At 36.9% G+C, this 23124-nt stretch overlaps 1 protein-coding gene across 1 annotated transcript; it reads right to left on the bottom strand.

Moving 5' to 3' along the window:
• Window positions 1-514: 514 nt before the first annotated feature.
• On the bottom strand, window positions 515-22210 carry nrip2 (nuclear receptor interacting protein 2). The gene is made up of 6 exons (XM_056237288.1): window positions 21564-22210; window positions 11054-11416; window positions 5397-5479; window positions 4775-4902; window positions 4165-4217; window positions 515-1243 (listed from the first exon to the last, which is right to left on the bottom strand). Exons 1-6 carry the CDS (start codon window positions 21714-21716, stop codon window positions 1124-1126), a joined length of 900 nt encoding a protein of 299 aa, XP_056093263.1. The 5' UTR covers window positions 21717-22210; the 3' UTR covers window positions 515-1123.
• Between the last annotated feature and the right edge of the window lie 914 nt (window positions 22211-23124).

Below are 23124 nucleotides of genomic sequence, written 5' to 3' on the forward strand. Positions count from 1 at the left end.
ATCCATAGTGTTAAAAGGCTGGATGATCTGGGTTATTGAGAATTGTGTGCCAACAATTTAATTATCCCCACCCTTTAGAGTGAGTTTGTGTGGGACATAGATGCCCTTTGGGTCATCGGTTGGCATTTTAGTGGGAGATTTTGGCTGTACTAAGACAGTAGTTGTGCTTATGAGTGGAAAAACAGAGCAATGAGCAAGGCATAGGAGGTGGAGAAATGCCTCCGGTCATGAGGACAAGCTGAGCAGCAACTGAACAGGGTTTCTAGAAACTGGGCTCTAGAAGAGGAGAATTTAACCGTTCTAAAAGAAAACGCATGCAGGTGTTACACAGTCTGACGTACCAAAAGCAGACAAATACAAATGGAAAAGTCCTTAAAATCATGCAGATGAAGTGTTTTGCTTGGTTTGGGGGTCATTGAGTGAGATTGCAGCCCAAGGACTCAATTAACATTTGATTGGGCTGGCTGAAGTCCTCCTTATCATCTGAGGGCAGATTTGACTTTCTGAAGGGAAGTGAGGTTTGAAAACACAGTCTTTGTTTAGTTAAAGGCAGTTTCGGGTGAGAGATTTCTAGCTAAATTTGAGGTTTTTGTGAAAGAAACTTTCTGATTTGTTTTTTTGACACATTTAAAAGTATAAAATCAGGTTTCCCAAAGTGTGAAGTATCTCGTCAACTCTCAGTTACTCTAACGTTCAAGAATATAATTTACTTGTATTGTAATTAAAATCACCACTTAAAGAATATCACTCATCAGGCTTCAAACATTAATTCAATTTCTTGCGGATTAACCACATGCCCCTTTTGTCATTTTGATAAAGGCAATTTTAACATGTCAGAACACGACCTTCCTCCTCCTGAGCTTTATTACATTTAATCAAAACTAATTCAGCACAGCAAATTATAATAATAAAAAAAATCATAGTTGGCAGATTTCTGTAAATAGCACAGAAACAAACAATGAATAATAAAGAAGGAAAGATGCGAGAGAGAGAGAGGAGAGGCCTGTCTATGTTGATCTGGCACAAGGGAACACTACAGACCAGATGCAGGCGTCCTTCCGTCAACTTCCTCTCTGATTACACGGGTACGGTCATGGCGGTTGTTGGGCACGTAGGTCCGAGGTCACATGTTTTTGTTGTTGTCATGGTGATGGCACTGGCTGCAAGCGGGTGGATCCAGGAAGGGAAGCTCCTGCTCTGTGCTGTGGAGACGGAGCACTCTGGAGTTCAGGTCCACACAGCACTGGGAATAGAGAGCAGATCATTGCATCACATCTGGTGTATTATACTACTTATTATATTGACTTCTCGTTGTCACAGTTGTTGCTTTTCTGACTGATCAGACTTGAAGCTTTCCTCTTACAAAAGATCAAATATTCCATAGAATTCTATCTATCTATCTAATTGTCTGTCTATCTGTCTGTCTGTCTGTCTATCTATCTATCTATCTAATTGTCTGTCTATCTGTCTGTCTGTCTGTCTATCTATCTATCTATCTATCTATCTAATTGTCTGTCTATCTGTCTGTCTGTCTGTCTATCTATCTATCTAATTGTCTGTCTATCTGTCTGTCTGTCTGTCTGTCTGTCTATCTATCTATCTAATTGTCTGTCTATCTGTCTGTCTGCCTGTCTATCTATCTATCTATCTAATTGTCTGTCTATCTGTCTGTCTGTCTGTCTATCTATCTATCTAATTGTCTGTCTATCTGTCTGTCTGTCTATCTATCTATCTAATTGTCTGTCTATCTATCTATCTAATTATCTGTCTGTCTGTCTGTCTGTCTGTCTATCTATCTATCTATCTATCTAATTGTCTGTCTGTCTGTCTGTCTGTCTGTCTGTCTGTCTGTCTGTCTGTCTATCTATCTATCTATCTATCTATCTATCTATCTGTCTATCTGTCTGTCTGTCTGTCTGTCTAATTGTCTGTCTGTCTATCTATCTATCTATCTGTATGTCTGTCTGTCTGTCTATCTATCTATTGTTCTGTCTGTCTGTCTGTCTGTCTGTCTGTCTGTCTGTCTGTCTGTCTGTCTGTCTAATTGTCTGTCTGTCTATCTATCTATCTATCTGTATGTCTGTCTGTCTGTCTATCTATCTATTGTTCTGTCTGTCTGTTGTTCAATCTGTGTCTGTCTGTATGTATGTATGTATGTCTATTTGTCTGTCCGTCTCTCAATCATTTTATCTATCATTCTATTTGTCTGTCTGACGATTGATCTGTCTGTCTGTCTGTCCGTCCGTCTATCTCTATCATTTTATCTGTCGTTCTATCTGTCTTTCTGACGTTTCATCTGTTTGTCTGTCTAACTATTGTTCTGTCTATAAATCGCTGTCTGTCTGTCGTTCAATCTGTGTCTGTCTGTTTATCTATCTATCTGTCTGTCTGTCTGTGTCTCTATATCAGTTTGTCTCTGTCATTCAATCTGTCTGCCATCCTATCTAATTCTGTCTGCCTGTTCTATCGTTCTACACATCTGTCTGTCGTTCAGTTTGTTATTCTATCTTTTGTTCTATCTATCGTTCTATACGTCTGTCTGTCGTTCAATCTGTCTGTTATTCTATCTATCATTCTGTCTATCGTTCAGTAATACGGTCTATCATTCTGTCTATCTGTTTGCCTGCCCTAGCAACAAATGATGACACCTTAGCAGCTGCTTAGTTAATGTTCTATTTTTAGATACTTTATGATAAAAAATTATGAGCAAGGACATTTCAAGTAACTACGTAACCACTGGAACTGAGAAAAATGGCTTTTTATATAAAAAAAATATTTATTTGATTTGTTTTCACAGTCTGTTTTCTCTAAATCTGATCATAGTTAAACCAAACACCGGTCACAGGACAGATCATAGTCTAAAGTCTTGACTTTGGTCACTGGTTCTCACAATGTGTAATTACTGTGTTGTGCCTTTTTAAAGCAAGATTATTGGTGAACATTCTTTATTGTTGTTGTTTGCCACTGTACATGTAACAGCCTGAAGAGCATTTATATATTCCAGGTGAAAAGACTGGCTGAAAAATAGGCCTAAGTTTAATTCTCCTGTTTATTGTCCTCACAGGTCCGCATTGGTTTCAGGGATCCTTCTCCTTGCATACATTATCTTTTTCTTCTGACAAGAATAGTATTTGCATATACTTATAGAGATACTGTCCACGTCCTCCACACTTTCATCCTCTAGCTTTCTCTCTCTCACACATCCCCTTTTCTCGCTCCCACTGTCATACTTTAAAAAGGATTTTCTCTTCTTTTAATAGCATTTATCTTCCTCCTCATAACTCATGTAAACCCCAAAGGGGATTTTTTCCCTGGCATTTGAAATAGCCATATTCAGAACTGAGTCAATATTTAGATATATGATCATAAAATAACTCCCCGATCATGTACAGAGCTACTTAGTGTCAGAAAGCATCGAACATGGCCTCAAAACTTCTTTGCTTCTTGTTTTTGGACGTATTTCATAATATGATTTGCATCACGTTATGTCTGTGATGATTTCAGCATGCTTATTTTTCACCGTTCAGTTGTTCAAAATCAACTGGTAGAGCATTGCATGAGAACACATACTACTCACTGATAAAATAGATACTTTGAATGCAATGTAACTTTTGATCATCTAAATAAGTTGCTTTGCTAAATAATGTGATTTTTATCAAAAAACTAAAATCAAAATTTACAAACTGTATGATTATAAGCTTGTAATTTGCTATTATTAGGTCTCATTTAAATGAATGATGATGTGATCTAGATCAAACTGGGGGCAGAGGAAAAGGTTGAGATGAAAAAATAGTGTAATAAAACATTATTCATTATAAATAATATTATTAAGAACAAAATATGGGTACATATGTTAAAAATGTACAGAATTTTACTCAACATTTATAAATATTTTATTCTATCGACAGCAATAGTTTAGCAAAAAATATGTAGAGTATATTTTACACATTTATTTATATATATATACTGTATATACAGTGCAACATCTGATCTAGATGACCAACACGATTTGCAGTAGCAGAAGCAAGTGATTTTCAAAAATACGTATGCATGCATTTAAAACTCACACTGAAAATACAAAACTTTTAAAAGCCAGAGACGCGTGGATTGGAAATCATGCCACTCGAGACTCTGAAGATTAGGTTTAATAAACGCAGGGCTTACTTTGAGTTCCAGCAGAGTCTGTAGACCCAAGCACACCTCAAACGTGGCATCCTCTGTGAACAGACGAGAAGTGAGACTCAAAATGTGGGAGGCAAAAAGAGAATATCTATCCCCTGTGAGCATAATTTTATTCTTTCTCTAAATAGAAGAGCACATGAGGTGGCTTGATAAAACTGCCATCATTGGTATAGCTTGTATAAGTCTGTATGCAATGCATGCACGAAACACGACCGCCACCGTGCCCAAGTCATGTACTCTTCTGTTATGTAATTCCTCTGTGCTGCCCACATTTCTTTGTTCAAGCATTCCCAGACTGAACTGGAAAAGGTCAGTGGCTTACTCTGAAAGCTGTATGCAAATACAAGCTGAAGACATTTATATTAAAATCCCTTTTCACACTCTCATAAGACTTTTCTCTTTGCATTAAACTTATATTTAGACATGACTGGTTGAAACCGGTTCTGTTAAGGAGAATGCCCTGGATATCTCTAAGCTATTCTGTATTCAGTCAAATCTATCAAACATTTTATAAACCGCTGAATGGTGCCATGTTTTTATTAATGCAATGGGCAGTGCATAAGAAGTGACTGGAGAAACTTTGAAATCTGACCTATGACCTGGGCAGTGCATTGAACTCTTTCTCTGCCCAGCTGCAGGTGCAGGGACTTCACTGTCTCCACTGTTGAATCACTGAGTGGCAGCCTGTCTTGAGGTTTGTCTTCTTGGTTGGTTTTCAGTCTGCAATAAATACAAGCATTTAGGACATGTAGTATATTTTATTAAGGTTTTATGCCCAGTTTCACAGACAAGGCTTAAACCTAGTCTCAGACTAAGTAAACCCTAAGGGGACAAAATGACAATGGCAATATCCAAAATCCTTGTCCTTGTGGGGACATTGGTTTGAAAACAGCTTATAAATCATACTAAGTGATGTTTCGTGAAAATGTACAATGCAGAAAGTTTTCTGTGATGGGTTTTGGGGGGCATGGATAGAATATACGGTTTGTACAGTATACAAACCATTATGTCTATGGAAAGTCCCCTAAAAACACAACGTGTGTATGCGTGCGTGTGTGCGTGTGTGTGTGTGTGTGTGTGTGTGTGTGTGTGTGTGTGTGTGTGTGTGTGTGTGTGTGTGTGTGTGTGTGTGTGTGTGTGTGTGTGTGTGTGTGTGTGTGTGTGTGTGTGTGTGTGTGTGTGTGTGTGTGTGTGTGTGTGTGAAATAAACGTACCCCAGTCGTCTGCAGCATGTTTTAGAGATGTGGTTGTGTTGGCACCCTGTGTTTATGGATAACATCACCTCTGCATCTCCACTCTGCAAAATAAAAAAATGTCTTCACTCAGATGAATTCCCTGATAATATAATCTTTCTCCCTTGTGATGCCTTTTTCACGCTTTTCATGTGACAGGAATTTTAAATACCAGAACACATTATCAGTCAACAGTTTAACAACGTCGACGCCAAGCTGAGACACTACAGTATGTTGAAGAACAGATATTAGCTCTTGCTCTTTTAAATAGACAGTGCCAGGTTTTGTTTTTGCATTGTGTGACAGTATCATTCAGGATTGATGGTTTAGCAGCGTCTGAGGATAATAGTCCTGGTTAATAATGGACTGACACTGTCAAAGGTACTTTGTGGAAGCCCCTGTCGTTTCGCTTCAGTGAGTCAGTTTATTCTCAGTCTGTCCCTTAACCTGAAATTCCATCAGCGCTTGCAGAATTCAGAGCTCATCAGATGAACAATGACCCTGTGCTTTTGCAGCATTTGCTGTTTGGAAGGTCTAAGTGCCTGTTCATGCTGCTTGCTTGACATTTATGTGTAAATAATTTGTTCTGTATTAGCAGAATTAGTGGATTGTCTTTTAACTTATTAGCCATCCGTTTGTTTCCTGATGGATTCTTCCACACGGTTGGGTCAAACCACATTTGTGTAAACAGTAACTTCAGCAACGAATACAATAGCTTACTCCATTTGTGTTATTTCAGGCATTTTTCTTAATGGATCAGCGCAAAAAACGCTGAAAAAAAAATGGTGGGTTTTTTAGCTTCTTTTTTTCATACTTCCTATGTGCAAGTATATGCACATTTTGTGTGGGGGAAAAAACAAAGTATAAATATGAAAATAGTACCTTTTATGTATTTTTTAAATTTTCAAACAAAATGTGCATGTCTGCACAGAATGAAGAAGACAAATACATTTTAGTTTATATATTTAATTTGTAGTGGAGATATTATGGTAACCCTTTACAATAAGGCCCGTTAGTTGATGTTAGTTAATGCATTATCTACTCTGTAAAAAAATATATGATCAATAAGTATGACAACATATGTTTTTACATTGATTTAACTCATCAAAATAAGTTATACCAGATTCAACTCATTTAAGCCAGTTTAATTTCATTTAAGTTGAAACTGCGTACAATCAACTTGAATGTTTAAGGCAGCAACTTTTATACAGTGTAACATTAACTAACAATGAGCAATACATTTAGTACAGTATTTATTAATCTATGTTAACCTTAAGTAATTAAACTTCAACTGTTCATTGTTAGTTAGCTCGGTCCTTTACATAATATTAACAGATACAACCTAGATTTTAATAATGTATTAGTAAATGTTGAAAAAATTCTACAAATACTTTTCATTGTTAGGTCATGTTAACTAACGTAGTTAATTAATGTTATCAAATGGAAACGTATTGTAAAGTGTAACACCTGAAGTGTCGTTGCTGTTACATCATAACTCCCTCTTATAAAAAATATATACCATTTCATTTCATAATTAATAATTGTTTGAAAAAAAACTCCAAGAACAACTATGTTACCGTGATTTTGTACAGTAAATACAGCCATTAAGAAAAGTATTTGATTTGATTTGATCTGGATTAGAGTACACAATATTTATTAAATAATACTTTAATTTATTATATCATATAATAATAATAATAATAAATTAGTGTCGTGGGAGAAGGAAGCCTCAGCTGAGATATTTCGAGGGATTTGGAACCTGTTTTTAGCATATGGTCTCTCAGCATGCACGAGGACTTACAGACAATATGGCTCCACCTACACACAGCTAAAGCGTTGTTAAGCTTTTGCTCTTCGCCTGTTTGTTAACTGCACAGTTAATGAGTGAGGGATGAGGTCTGCGTCAACACTGTTCCACCGTTAAAGATAAATAAGTGGATGAGAGCTTTGTTGCAACCTCTTTTGAGTTTCCTGTCACTCAAGGTGAGCTGTCACCCCCGCAACTTTCCTACCACATAAAAGGTGGGACACACCATCTCTCGCACCAGTGCGTCAGTCTCTCATTGTGCACTTACGGGGGGCCGTTGAGCCCCTCTCGCACATTGTTCCGACCCCACTAGTATGTTCCACGTGCACTTGCATGTTTCCTTGCATTGTTTCACACTTGTTTCTTCCTCTGCTAGCTTTCTAGTGCTGTGTTGAAAGTGTTTTTGTTGCAATGCGAGATGGCCTAAATGAAACACATTGAGGTGGAAACACACCATATGAGGCAAACTGTGACTTTTGGATATGTGTCAGGTTGTGTACGTCTTCATTAGTTTCTCAGTGTCTTTCCTTGCACACTGCACTCCTAGTTGACGCTATAAAAACAGTCAAACTCGGTGGGATGCTTCCATTGTGAGATGTGCTATGTCTTTATTTGATTGCCGCTATTATAAATGGGTGTATCTGTGTGCATTGGTGCATGTGTGATACATTTATAATGATGCTCTGCATGGAGCAAAATCGTGCTTGAATTGCTGCCTCTGTATCTTTCCAGAAAGGGAGGGATGAACCAGTACCCGCTGCCCCATTTATCTGGCTCTTCATTACCCAAGCTTTAATTAGACGCTGATGGTTTCGTTCCGTCTTTCAGTTCACGTATCACAACACAACTGCATGTGTTTTCCAGAACATTCAGTTCATTCGGAATGCACGTGTGATCTGGAACATTCAAATGAGAATTTCCATTCATTTAACTTAAATCCGAGCCTTATTACACTGCTTTTTGGAATACTTCATTACGATTGGTCGGTCGTGTCATGGCCGAATGTTTTTTGTATAATGACCCAGCAATTGTCTCTTGTATCACTTTGTGGTCTCTTTCTTAACCCTCTGGGCTTCTTCGGTCAAAAATGACCGAAACAGTATACGTTTTGAAATGTTTAATTTTTTTGCTTCATCGGAGGGGGATGAAACTTGGTGACTTTTGTTGTATTACCTATGTGAACACACAAAAAAATCAAGGTGATGATTCGGATATGTTAAAGGGTCTTAAAAAAAATAGTCACACTTAGCTTCCTTTCGGTCAAAAATGACCGACATAGGAAATGAATGGGAAATACGAAAAAATAGGAAAACTCAGAGAAACTTTTGGTGATACAAACTACAGATCAGCCAAGTGTACAGCAATGAAGGGGTGACACTCTAAAACATCAAGAGTGCAAATAAGACACCTCCCCCCCACACACACACACCAACGCACACAAACACACACACACACACACACAGAGAAATGAATAGGAAAGACTGTAACAGCAAATGTTGAGAAAATGCTAAATAAAATCAAAAATTTAAATAAAGTACAGATAGGCTACTCTTTCTCGCTCAAATGCACACACACACACACCTCATCATGTCTAAAACAACAATATGAATCAAAAAGCCTTTCTATGTATTTATATAGGAAGCCTACAGGCGGTTACGGACATTACACACATTTATACATTTTTACTTATCTAAAAAAAAAAAAAGAAAAAAAAAAAAGTAGTCTTTTAGCATATCTAAATATATATCTAAATAAAAAAAAACGAATAAGAGAGAGAAATCATGTCTAAAACAGCAATAGGAATCAAAAAGCATTTCTATGTATTTACATAGGAAGCTATGGGCAGCCTACAGGCGGTTACGGACATTACACACTTTAAAACATTTTTAAAGCCACTGGATGGCGGTATTCTCACTTGAATTTTTTTTTGCCTGCTGCCAGCATTATATTTTAATGTGTCACGTTGAGTTTTTTGAAAAAAAAAATTTTATATAAAAAAAAAAAAAAAAAAAAAAATTCTAATGGAAAAAATAGCTCGTAAAAATTATATAAATAATGCAAAGTATCATAAAAATCTTTAAAAATTCTAAATAATAATAAGAAAATATTATTGAACAAAAATATATTTGAATGGTTTTCCTGGGGGGGAAAAAAGTTACATTTTAAGGCTTCGGTCTTTTTTGACCGAAAGGAAGCCAAGTGTAACCCCTAAACAAAGAAGCCCAGAGGGTTAAAAAGAGAATACTATACAATAGGGTTACATTTTTAATATTAGGTGTCATATAAAATAACAATGAACAATTTTAACAGTATTTATTAATCTAGGTTAATGTTAATTTATAACTAATATAGCCTACTATTATTGTTCATTCATTTTTGTTCATTATACATTAAATATATTTAAAATGTGTAAATTATAAACTTTTAAAAATAGTATTTATAGTGGTAGAATAACCTTGATTCATTTGTTTGATTTTGAATTAGTTTGATTGATGATAATAATGCGAGTAAGTAGCCTAATTAATTGAATTTTAATGTCAGATCAATTAATTTTAAAATGTAAAATTATTAATTTGTTAATTTATTTACTTTTTTAAGTATAAGTAAATCATGTGCAGTCAGATGGGCATTATGACTAATTAAACTCTGTTAACTGTGTATTTTTGCCTTCACTATTACCATGCTGTGAGCTGGACAAGCTAAAATCACATCAGGTAGCATCACATTTTCACAGGCATTTCCATGATTGCCTAATTTGAGTTCAGTGGTCCATTGATTGGTCTTGGTCTTGAATTGTCAGCTGACATGTGTAGGCAGAGGAAATTAGCTGCTCTTTGGTTCACACCCAGCCCTGGTTTAATCTGCTTTAATTTAGGGTCTATTTTTACCGCGCTCAATCACTACATGAATGGAGGGTGATGGAGAGGGGGTCCTGCGAGATGGGCCATTTTGATCATGTTCAGTCGGCTCTATAGTAAAACAGAGAACCTTTTAATGGAAATGGATGGTGCTGGAAAACCTTGAAACATCAGGGAAATTTAGAATAGTTATTTTAAGATCTGAGGAAATAATTAAAAAATAATCATTTAAAAAGTGTATTAGTTATTGTCTTTAGTAAGTGTGTTGATTATGCTGCTACTTCTCCTGGTTTTCTCCTATGTGTAGAACGATTCATATTTTAAATAAATGCTGTTCTTTCTATTCATCAAAAAATCCTGAAAAAAAAAAATTAAACAGCACCATTGTTTTCTACATTGATGATAATAATAAATGTTTCTTAATATGCAAATCAGCATATTAGAATGATTTCTGAAGGATCATGTGACTGAAGACTGGAGTAATGTATGCTGAAAATTCAGCTTTGCCATCGCAGGAAAAAAAAAACATTTTAAATTATATTAAAATTAGTTAAATTAACTGTTGTTACTGTATTTTTAGCAAACAAATGTAGCCTTGGTGATCAAGAAACTTCTTACCGACCCAAAACTTTTGAACGGTAGTGTATCTTATAGTTCCTTGTGTCTTATGTATGAGTTTTTGAACCTTTGAAAAGTATGGGTCAGATAGATGTTATGTCACCATACAATGAGTCACTTGCGCACCAGTTACATAATTTCTGTTATAAACTTTGCATGTGGTGTTTCACTGATTTGGGCTTTTTAGATGCATACTGGCCCTCTAAAACCCCACCGTCGAGAACAATCGACTGCGAGGAAAATAAAACCATGAGTCATAGGGAGCCAGAGCTTGTGTTTTGTCATTACAGCAAGCTGTTATCGCTTCTATTATGGGCACAGACAGCTCAGCTCAGTTCATCTGTGTGAATGCCTACCTTACACTGGACCACTAGAGCTGAGAGGGAGGATGCTCTCTCGCCCTCTTTTAGACCTTTCTTCCTCTCATCTCCTATTTTGTCTTTCTGTTTGGACTCTGTCTTCCCTCCTGCATCGCTGCTGTCCCCTTCATATTCATTATCCGCATCTTCGTCAGACCTAAGGCTCTTCTCGCTCTCCTCTGGAGACTCCCTCTCCTCCGTGGAGTCATCCACCGTGCTCTCGCTCCTCTCCTCTGGCTCTCCGCCCTCTTTGCTGTCTGCCAGGGGTGAGCGAACAAGAGACGGGATGTCCCGGGCCTCTCCACGCAAACGTGGAATGTTGCCCTCCATGAGGCGTCGCTGCACGATGCTGTGGGGCTGCTGTATGGGGCACACAGGAATAGGAAGTGATGTCATTCATTGCTATGGCTGTACTATATTTCTGCAGTTTGTGTATTTTAGACAGTATGCACATTTTCTATATGCATCGAGAACCTGGTTGTTCTACTATATTTACCTAATACCAATTTTTTTGTCATAAAACTGGACTGAAAAAAAATATTAATTTAATTAAATATTTTATATAGAATTAAATATAAAATTAAAAATATGCACAATATAAATATTACATTAAGTTATATTATATTAAGTTAAAATTTTAATTAAATTATTGTCATGTGACTAAAGTGTTGCATAACTTGCATATAAGGAATACTGGTGTTCTACTTCAAACGTACCGTAGCCCATGATTTTTTTTATATATATATATCAGTAAGACTGCTGGGGAAAAACTAATTTCCAATTTTTGACAAACTCATTTCTTTCAATAGGATCCTCATGCATTATAATGAAGTACCAGTGGAGCTATTTTGTAGAATGATATTTTGCTGAGCACTTTGACGATACATGTTAATTGTTTTTCCCTTGTACATTGCTGCCGTTTTAATGCCTGTGGGAAATATACAAGTTTACGGATGTTTTTATCAGTCAGTTTTTCGCCATTGCCAACTCCGACATTAAACACTGAGTGCTGAAGTTAACTCCAGAACGACTCCCATCACTTTAATCACTGCTGAAGTGTGTGTGTGTGTGTGTGTGTCTGCTTTGGCCACAGTTCCTGAAAGACACCATTAACTTCCAGCATGCTTTTAATGTAAAGTGAAAGTAAAATCATTTTTTTATACAGTCGTTTTTGAGGCTGTGAGTGTCACTCTGTCAACCTTCTTTAACAAACTGATGCAATTGAGTCTCATTCAACAGGCTAACAGTATAACACTAAAAATAAAAACATCTCAAACAAATTCCTCAAAGCTTTCTTCTGATGCATTATTTCCGTTTCATTGGCCTTTTGATGTTAGTGTGATTCTAGTATGCTGTTATATTTCTTGTGGCTAGATAGCACAATATCTCAGTTATATTTCAGAAACAAATCCTGCAGATTGTTGTTTATGACAGATAAGTGAATATTGGATAAAGAAGGCAATCTGTGCACTGTACATAGTGCATGTGCTGTGTTACTGTCTATGAGATTGCTTCTCCCTATAACTTTGTTAGAGAACAACTGCCATTTCCACAACAGGGCAACCTGAGGAGACCAGACTGCAATTTGATCTGCTTTTAAAATTGTCTCTGCCTCTAATAATACAATTATCAGGACCTCTTGAAAGTACCATTCAGATATTCTCAAAGGGGAAGCTGAAAATACACAGAGAAACCTAGATCTTCCCTCCCTTCTCCCATCTCTTTCATCTGCTACATGTGCTGTTCTTTCGTAACTCAAAGCATATGCTCATCCTGTTCAAAAATTCAGCTTAAGATGATAGATGTGTTTTGGAAAGTAGTATAGTATATATATTCTAAAATAATCATAATGTAAAAAGATTGATATGCATTTTTGGAGAAAAGTGGAGAAAAATAAAAACACAATAAAAAAGAAGGAAAAATAGGTCTTTGAAGAGGAATGGAATGAAATAAAGCCTTTCATATCCAAAGTACGTGAGCATTGAATCAGAAAGACGTTCATCCTGTGCTTGTGTCAACATTTTTCTAGCATCGTGCTTTAAATGTGTCAGCTCACCAAAACATTATCACTAGGTATTTCCTCCAGCTATACGCAACAACACTATTGATCCGCTGCTGTGGGTTAGATGGCGTGTAATAGCATTTTTTATAATAGACTTTTGTACATTGATCGAAAAAGAGTGCGTGGCCGTCAGCAGACTCCCCAGCCACAAATAGAGTTCTGTTGCTTTTTGACTTTTTGCTACAAGATCAGCCTGGTGTGGCATTTTTCAATGGACATGTATTCAAGGCTTAGGCCTACAGATTTATGGATTTTCATCTTCTTTCATCAAATAAAAAGTCACAGAGGTTGCAGCAATCTGTTCTCTTATTCATTGATCTTTACAAAGTCCGATACCGTGTGATCAGATAAGACCATATCCTCACACAGAGTCAAAGGCTGAGATGGTATTGCAAAGCTCATTTTATCCCGGCATAATGAGATGACCTCCACAAGAGCCCTTAGATTCCTGTTGACACCCTCTTACAAAATGAGAAAAACCATCCAGCTGTGACTTGACTGTGGACGATGCTTCAGATGCTCTTTATTGCTGCTGTACATCCAAAGGCTGGTAAATTAGATTGTTATGATTGATTTGATTGATTACATTGCTTGCATGAAAACAAATGCATTGCTCTTGTTTCTGACAGCTACAGACCAATCACAACCAGTTCTGTTTGTCCTTCTGCTCAGATGGCCATAGCTTGTCTGGTTGAGTAAAAAGAGAGACTAAAAGGTAAATGCCAGTATCTTTGCTTGCTCTGCTGTTTACTGGTTTCACAAGGACATATTGATCTTCTTGCAAGTTTAACTTGTTTTGAATGAGAACGCAGGTGAAGTTAGATGTGTATAACCAGAACATCTGTAACTATTTACATGCAGGGTAAAATCCGGATGATGTCCGAAAAATATAAGTGTGCCAAGATTCAGGTTGTTAAACTGGCCTTATTTTTTTTTTTTTATTACCTGGTAATTAATCATAATCAGTGTAACATCATGCATATCAACGCACTCCATGTGTTTGTCTAAAAGTGAAACTATGGCATGATGACATGGTTTGATCACAGCACAACACAACAGTGCAAATGAATCTCTGAGAGCCTTTAAGTTAGATCTAAATGGAGAAAACAGTTGAGAAAAGACCTTCACACCACAATTGCCCATTATTTTATTTTATTATTATTGAAAAGATTAATAATGTAAGTGAACACATCAAGTTAATTGGGCTGTGATGAACCTCGTTTAGCACTCTTCTGCATATGTGTAAATACATAGTCAGGGTAATTCATTTTCTGTGGGAATCCTCTGATTCACCAACGTTTATACACTCACCGGCCTCTTCATTAGTAAGCTTGCTAGGACTGGGCTGGACCCGATTTTGCCTTCAGAACTGCCTTAATTCTTCATGGCATAGATTCAACAAAGGTGCTGGAAACATTTCTCAGAGATTTTGCTCCATATTAACATGATAGCATCACACAGTTGCTGCAGATTTGGCTTTTTCTTGCTTGTTTTAAACATCTTTTTTTTTTTAAGTAAAAAAAATGTTTGCTTAATTCAAGAAACATCTGTAAACAAGTCTTAATATTTCTTAATATTTTACCGTTATTAATATAATAAGATAAGATTATAAATAATTATCTTGCTAATTTACTGCATCATCTTACATCTTAGAATTGAAGATATTTTACTGTAAAACAGATTATTGAATACATTTTACAGTCTTTCTACTTCAAAATGTTCATTTAATTTAGTGTTGCTTCTTTGTAATTTGTGAAATTTACTAGCAATTTCTGAGTGAACATTGTTTTTACACCATTTTTTGTAGGGTACATGTACAGGTGAATTCAGATAAAATAGTTTTTCAGTCTGCTTTTAAACACAACAAAACTGAATTAGCCGTGTTTCTCTTTATCTGGGTTTGCTTTTGTAGGTTGATTTTGACAGGATTGATCATAGCATTATGTTTGTTTCTCTCTCTCTCTCTCTCTTTCCTTTGAGAGCTGGCTGTCACTACGTGTTGCCTTGATAGAGCTATGCTCTTGTGTGGTTCTGAGTTGTCGATTTGAAAAGACTCTGTAACCTTGTGCATCAGATTATATAAGTCATTGACACACCAGATGCAAAAAAAAAGGAAAAAAAATATTGACTATAGTCAGGATATAGAAATGGCCACCTTTCATAATAAGATTTTTAATACAGTCAAGGTAAATCATTAAAGGAGGACATAATGCAGTTACGAAATATTACGCTTAAAAGAGCAGTTTTTGTGTGTATTTTTTTCAAACTTATGTAAAGACTTCATAAGTCTTAGACTTCATAACTCTCATAAGACTTCATAACTCTCTCTTTGTCATTTTAAATTCAGAAATGCAATGAACAGATTATGATCAAATGCAAATCTCCCCTCTAAATCTATTCAGTCCCACCAGAACAATTATTTAAAAATCCATTTTAACTTGTAAACGCTGCAAGGGCCTTCATGAATGATTCATGATTCATTTGCGTAGGTCTGTGAATTAGATGTGTGTTATTATTGGTAGTTTGGGGGCAATTGCCATCCCTGGTCTGAATGAGAAACATCCCAAACTGACAGATTATCAGAAAATTATGTTTGGCCCAGAACAGCATGTCCTTAACAATGGTACTGTTGAATTGTGGGTAAATAGAGGTCAGTGTCTATTACTGGTGAAATAACTGACCCTTTCACAGCCTTTTTGTTCCATAACTTTAAGAAATTGTTGGCACAAATTGAGCAGTGACCTGCATGACGACCTGCTTTTTTCCACTATATAGAACCTTTTGTACATTGAAAAGTTTCCATGGATGTTAAAGGTTCTTCATGGAACCATGGATGCCAGTAAAGAACTTTTATTTTTAAGAGTCTACTTGCATGATTGCGGCTTTTGCCCCAAAAGAGCTTGCTCTCTTTCTCTCTCTCTTTGTGTGATTACCTGCTAATAGCTCATTATCAGACGGCAACAGCCTCCTCTCTCTCATTCAGAGAGTCATGTGACCTGCCTAATGGCTGATCTCCCGCCCCAGCACCAGACAGCCAGCTTCTCTCTCTCTCTCTCTCTCTCTCTCTCTCTCTCTCTCTCTCTCTCTCTCTCTCTCTCTCTCTCTCTCTCTCTCTCTCTCTCTCTCTCTCTCTCTCTCTCTCTCTCTCTCTCCCCCCTATTCATCTTAACCCTTTCCCTTATACCTTCTATGAAGCTGTACAGCTGTTTATTTTCCCCCCTGACACAGGTAGTATTTTTAGCATCTCTCCTAAAGGAACATTTTGTATCTCAGCTCCTCACAATCCCTCAGAGATCGAGAAGAGGGATTGAGCTGAGGAAAAAAGGCTCAGCCATTCATCAAGTAATCCTAATAATAAGCGTTAATGTTTCAGGATCAATGAGGCCACTGAGGAGTTATAGTCAGGACACAAAGCTCCCCATTACTCACTTGTTATTAATCTTTACATGATTTTGTTTTTGTGTCAATAGTAAACTCTTAAAAATAAAAGTTCCAAGAATAAGCTTTTGCAGCGATGCCATGGAAGATCCATTTTGGGTTCCCCAAAGGATCATTAAGTGAGCAGTTCTTAAAAAAAAACTTTTTTTAGCATAAAGAGCATTTTCTGATAATCTTATATATAATCTTATCTGATGTATAATAATAATGCGGGGGTCTTCGATCTTCGTGTGTGTGTATATATATATATATATATATATATATACACACACACACACACACACACATATATATATTATATAAAACAACTTTTAGGGTAGATGCGATTCATCGCAGCATTATGCATTGTAATGTATATATAACTAAGGGTGGAAGACGCCCCCCACAACACACCCCCCCCCCCCCCCCCCCCTTTTTTACACTTTTTTACAACTCTTTTACACATATTTTAGTCATGTCTGCCCTCATCTTTGAATGGTGAGAAATGTTCGGCCTTGGACTAATTCAATAAATAGCGGCATAAACATCACACAGTTCTTCAGTGCATTAAGAAGCATTGTAAGAAAGGAGTCTGTGCATTTTTCTCTCTTTCACTCCATCCACAACTCCTGTGCATGAATGCTGATCTGAGTGTGCCCTTTTCATGCTCACTGATTTGCTCTCTGTGTTCTAGTTCACGGCAAGAGAGAACAAGGCAGTATGAGAGAGAGAAGAAGGGATTGCAGAGGGCCTAAGGGCCAAAGAGCTGAAAAACAAACCTACGGTTACGTAACAAGAACAATTGCACGTGACACTTGTAGGTTAATTAGAGCAGCAAACCAGGGTGCCTTGAGAACACTTCAAAAAAACATTGCCTTGGCATATACACACTTCATCCGAGTGTGAATCAGCCTATACAGTGACATTCAGAGGAGTCAAATGTATTAATAATATAGTTTAGCAGTCATTATTCAAAAATATTTGACAGTCTCTCTCTCACAGTGTTCTGATTATGTTCAGTTTTGGTTTTGTTTCCTCTGTGTTCCTGTTTTGCCTACTTTAGTTCTCTAGTTAGTTTCCCTGGTTGTTATCAGTTCCCAAACCTGTTCCATTTGATTACACTCCCCATATATTTAAGCCCTGTTTTTCTTCAGTTCTTTGTCTGGTATCGTCAATTTTATACACTGTTGTATGTTATTGTCCTGCGATATATATGTAAACAATTTAAAAATGCTTTGAGTCAGCGTTATATAAATATATGTATATATGCATTCACATTATAAAATTTAATATAAATTATATTTTATTTATTATATTATAAGTATAAAATTTAATATAAATTTTAAATTAAAAATGCAATAAAATATATAAAATATTAATATAATTTTTTTGTATATATATAATTTTTTATTTACTTCCAGGGGTCCTGTGCCAGCCGAGCAACTAACATTGAGATAAATGAGAATGCTAACAGTGAGCTTTCTTCAGGTAGGCCTATATACCTCCTCGATTTTTTTGAAGTTATGTAAACGTTGTTGAAATGCTGTGGAAACATTTTCATATGCAATACACTAAATTATAACTATAAATTTAATTGGACTTTGTTTGGGGCCTTCAACTTCTCCAAAATTCTCTGTATTACACACCCTGCACTTCATCTATATGAACACAAAGGACATAATCTTCCTCTTTCCCTTTAAGAGGTACACAGTCCACTGTAGAGGGCAACAAGACAGTACCATCTGTCTAACTGTCAGTAGGTATCTGTCTGCCCTGACTCGCCACGGCAGGACAAGCGTGACACATCTGTGCCAACCGTGAGCGTCAAAATCAAATCTGTTGAATAATTGCTTATGGCAGCCTTCATGAAACAAGAAAGAGGCAGAGAATTGTTTTTTGTTTTTCTTTTCTTTTTTATAACAAAAGCCAGATTGTGATTTTTAGAAACAGCTGCATGAACAGTAACACACAAAAAAACAACAGAATATGATATTCTTTGAGACACATCGAGCGTTTAAATTGATGTGTTAAGACAAAAAACTCCACTGACAGCCAGTTATCTTTAGCTCCCACATTTTAGAGGCTCTGACATCGTAAGCTGTGCACACAAGCTTCAGCTCTTCCCTGCTGTGCATGGAGATCATTTAAATGCACTCTCTAATCATAGGCACACACATACAGTGGTGTGAATAAGTTATTACCCCCATGCTAAAGTTGCCTAAAAAGAGGAATAAAAAATCATCTTTTGGAAATTGATCTTAATGCCTTACTTAGAAAAATGAGGAAAAATCCAACCTTTAAGGACACCAATTTTCTTTGTGTATGAATAATGTATCATAAATAAATAAATGTTCTTCCTTAAAATACAGGGTGCATAAGTCAGGCCCCCCCTATGTTAAATTCCCATAGAGTCAGGCAGATTTTTATTTTTAAAGGCCAGTTATTTCATGGATCCAGGATAATATGCATCCTGATAAAGTTCCCTTGGCCTTTGGAATTAAAATATCCCACATCATCACATTCCCTTCACCATACCTAGAGATTGGCATGGGGTACTTTCCATAAGATCATCTTTCAATGCAAATCAAACCAGCTATTAGGCTAACTGAAATAACACCATGCCAATCTCTAGGTATGGTGAAGGGAATGTGATGATGTGGGATATTTTAATTCCAAAGGCCAAGGGAACTTTATCAGGATGCACATTATCCTGGATCCATGAAATAACTGGCCTTTAAAAATAAAAATCTGCCTGACTCTATGGGAATTTAACATAGGGGGGGCCTGACTTATGCACCCTGTATTTTAAGGAAGAACATTTATTTATTTATGATACATTATTCATACACAAAGAAAATTGGTGTCCTTAAAGGTTGGATTTTTCCTCATTTTTCTAAGTAAGGCATTAAGATCAATTTCCAAAAGATGATTTTTTATTCCTCTTTTTAGGCAACTTTAGCATGGGGGTAATAACTTATTCACACCACTGTATAAACACGCATGCGTGCCTGTGCACGCTCATATTCTGAAGGTTTCTTGGAGTGCGCACTGGGAGTTTGGGTATGTGCCATCTAATCAGAGTAGTGGCTAGAGATGACAGCGGGACAGGTATTATGGTAGATAGACAATTTAATGGCATAGAGGAAGAAGATATCACTACATGAACAGGACTTTACCTCTTGGTTTATTGTTGGCCTATTGTTGTGCGTTTCAGGTAGTGACAAACTTATATTGTGGGGAACTTGTGGTGCCACTGAGACTTTGTAAAGGGACTAACATGGAAAAAGGTTTTCTGTAACCGTTAGGATTAGGGGTAAGATATTTTAATTATTTTGATATGAGATAACCACCAATATTTCTCTCTAAGCTTCTGATGTTGATGACTGTTGATATGTGGGGGAAAGCTAGAGAGCTTAAGCTGTGAGAAATCTTGTGTGGAAATAGGCAGCTCTTACTTATTCATGAGAGGATTAATTTGCGCACCGTTATGGAGATTTCAACTCCATAGCGGCGCAGAAGCCCATAAAGGCCATATATTATTTTTCTGTGTTGCTTATGTAACGTCGACAAAACTTTTCTTTTTTTCTCCTTTTTGTTGTTGTTGAGAAAAACAGTACAAAAATCAGTAATAAGTATCCAGATAACATTATTTATTATTAATTATAACTATTAGTTCCAGTCATCAATCTCGATCAGTATGTCCATTAGAAGTGGGCATTGTCAGTGACTCTTTATGCAGGTTACATCTTTATACCATTAGGTGGCGACAAGTGAACGTTTTTTATTAATTTCCTGTGTCCTAATAGTCATACTTCCCTATTACTGTATGTAGTACGAAAAAAAAAAAAAAAAAACAGTATGTAAAAATAGTTTGTCCGAATGCTTAGTATTCATAAAACAATAGGCTAAAGGTACCGGATGACGTACTTCCGGCGAGATTCTAAAGTTCGAACCCTATAAACACTGTGGCCATGTGGCCATGGAAGAGGACTTGTGAATGGCTAGTATGTCTGGATTTCATTTATACTACACTCATACATACTTTTTTTTAAATGATTCTTTATCAAATAACTACTTATAGTTTTGTGATTTCGGATACAATCACTGACTCTTTCAGTCAACTGATCCATTCAAAAACATTGATTTCATTTAATGAGTCATTGAATTATTCACCAGACCATTTGAAATTGAAACACAGATTAATTAAAAAACAAAATGCCACTATGTGTTGCTCGAATATGCATGACAGTTGGCTTCGTTTGGAAATATTTTTGTTGGCATAGCAAAAATACAGAAAGTGGCCATATTATGTATGGTTTAACTCAATATTAACTTGCTTACTGAACTACTGTATAAAAGCAATACCATACTCACAGTTGTGTTGCTCTGAATATAAGCACGATTGTGATTCCCTGCTGCCTTGTGTCTATATGAATCACATTCATGTCGGCACTCTTTCTTGTGTGACAATACCTTATTATATAACTTTTCATTTTATAATAAACATGTACATGTTTCTCAGGTGACCAAAAGGTCCACCTAATAAAAAATAGGTTGCACTAAGCAAGAACGAAATGTTTGTCCCCAACCTCATAATTTCCTCACAAATGAATCACTTAATTTAATGTCAAAATATCAAAAGGTTTTTCAAAGAGGTTGAGTAACAGTGTAGTAATTATAATTAGCTTGATTCAAGTACAATAGAAGTCAGTGGGAGGTCCTCACCATGATATAAACTACGACGTGTGTGAAAGTGTGTGACTTTCATCTTCCAGCATGGAGGGGAAGCTGCAACCGGATCTACTGATGTGTCAGAAACATTCACTGGCATGCCTGAAGCGCTAACTAATGCATCATGTGAGCATTGTGTGACGGGATGCAAAAAAAAAAATGAAACTGCTTACTGATTTGCATATATATATATAATGCTGCGTGCATGTAGTTATACACATATTCACGCACAGTATTTACATAAGTAAATTCATAACTGTCACAACCATTTTATGGATCAACAAAAGAGCCACTCACCAGGTCTTTGGAAGTGCCCATCCTCTTCAGCCCATCCAGGGGCAGGAGATCTGCGGAGTCCTTGTGGCTGAACTGGGTGGCTTGCTTCAGTCTCCTCTGCTGGTGCATGATGGCTTTGTCCCTCATCTCTAACTCCTTCTTGCCCTCACTCATGTTTTTTCGTGGACGAAAGGCTAAATAAACAGAGCTTCCCGCTAACTCAGGCTACTGAAGCTTATTGTGGCACTGCACTGACGGGTGAAAGCCAGCAAGAATGTGACCCTGATTCAAAGCAAGACAACCTCGTACGTACGTGCTCCCCCTAAAGCATGCACATGTGAACGCATGCAGGCGTAAATTAGTTGAGGGATCAAAAATGGCCTATTTCCCCCTGGATGACAACTTGTAACCAAACACAAGTTGGAATTACTCCTCTTAAGTCCCCTATTGTAGCTTGTAATCTCTCCTGTGGCAGGTGATCCTGATAATCTTCTCCTGTGATTGACAGCTGTCAGTCCAGTGCAGTGATTGGCATGGTTGTCATGGTGAAGAATGTGTGATTGTTGAGAGCTTGAGTCCGTCTGTGTCCTAGCGATGTTCACGCTGTCCTTGCAGCGCTGCAGAGGCGAACTGTCCTCCCCTCTTTCCCTCTCGTGCTCTATCTCTCCTCTCCTCCCCTCCTCTCTCTATCTCCACCTCCCCTTTCTTTCTCCACCTACCTCTCTTTCACACTTTCACTTCTCTCTCACTCTGTTCCATGTGTCTCTCTTCATCTCGTTCTCCCCATATTGTCTTTTCAAAGTGACTTCTTACAGCATGTAACATTAATGAGCTCGGAATGATGAAGGCTTCTTTGAAATATGCTTGGCCTTCGTCTTTGGTCTTCTCATTGTCACGCACACATGCGTGGCAAAACGTTAATAGACTTTCTTGTGTAGTTGAAAATCTCTGTATCCATTCAGTGGTCTTTGGCTTGAAAAGGGTTGAAAACCCATGCAATAGAGAAAAGAATAGAAATAGTGAGTATCCAGGTGTGTAAAGTAGGGCAACTGCATCTCGAAAGAAGCTGTGCAGATGTCTAGTGTTTTGGAACAAACAGTGACATGGTTGACATTTTCAATGATCGTGTGGTTTGTTTCACTGACACGGAGAGGTCAGCCAGAGATGAAGATTGCAGCCAATTCATTTTTTCAAGTGCTACTATAGAAAGATTCAGACAGAGTATCAAGGGTTTACTTTCGATCTTGTATTTTCAAAAAAATTAAATAAAAACCTTCACCACTGTGATTCAGTGTTTAAATGAAGTGATTTGTTCAATGTCTGATTAATTGGTGTTATTCAAAACAGAAATTATATTGAGAGTTGTAAGAGACTTGTTAAATCAGTCATTGAGGTAGAACAAGCTGTGTCTGCTGCATTTATTTCAGCTTGAGAACCATGACCCATCAGCTAGAGTCAGCTCACTATAGCAGTGACACATTAAACGGCCATGCAATACCTCATTTCTTTCTTCAGCTCTGATTTGCTGGAGATATTATCATTTGGCCACATGGTGTACAAGAGAAAATCGGTAAAAGACACA

The sequence above is a fragment of the Rhinichthys klamathensis genome, unplaced genomic scaffold, assembly GCF_029890125.1.
Source record: "Rhinichthys klamathensis goyatoka isolate OS25496 unplaced genomic scaffold, OSU_Roscu_1.1 h1tg000485l_1, whole genome shotgun sequence".
NCBI classification, from domain to species: Eukaryota; Metazoa; Chordata; class Actinopteri; order Cypriniformes; family Leuciscidae; genus Rhinichthys; species Rhinichthys klamathensis.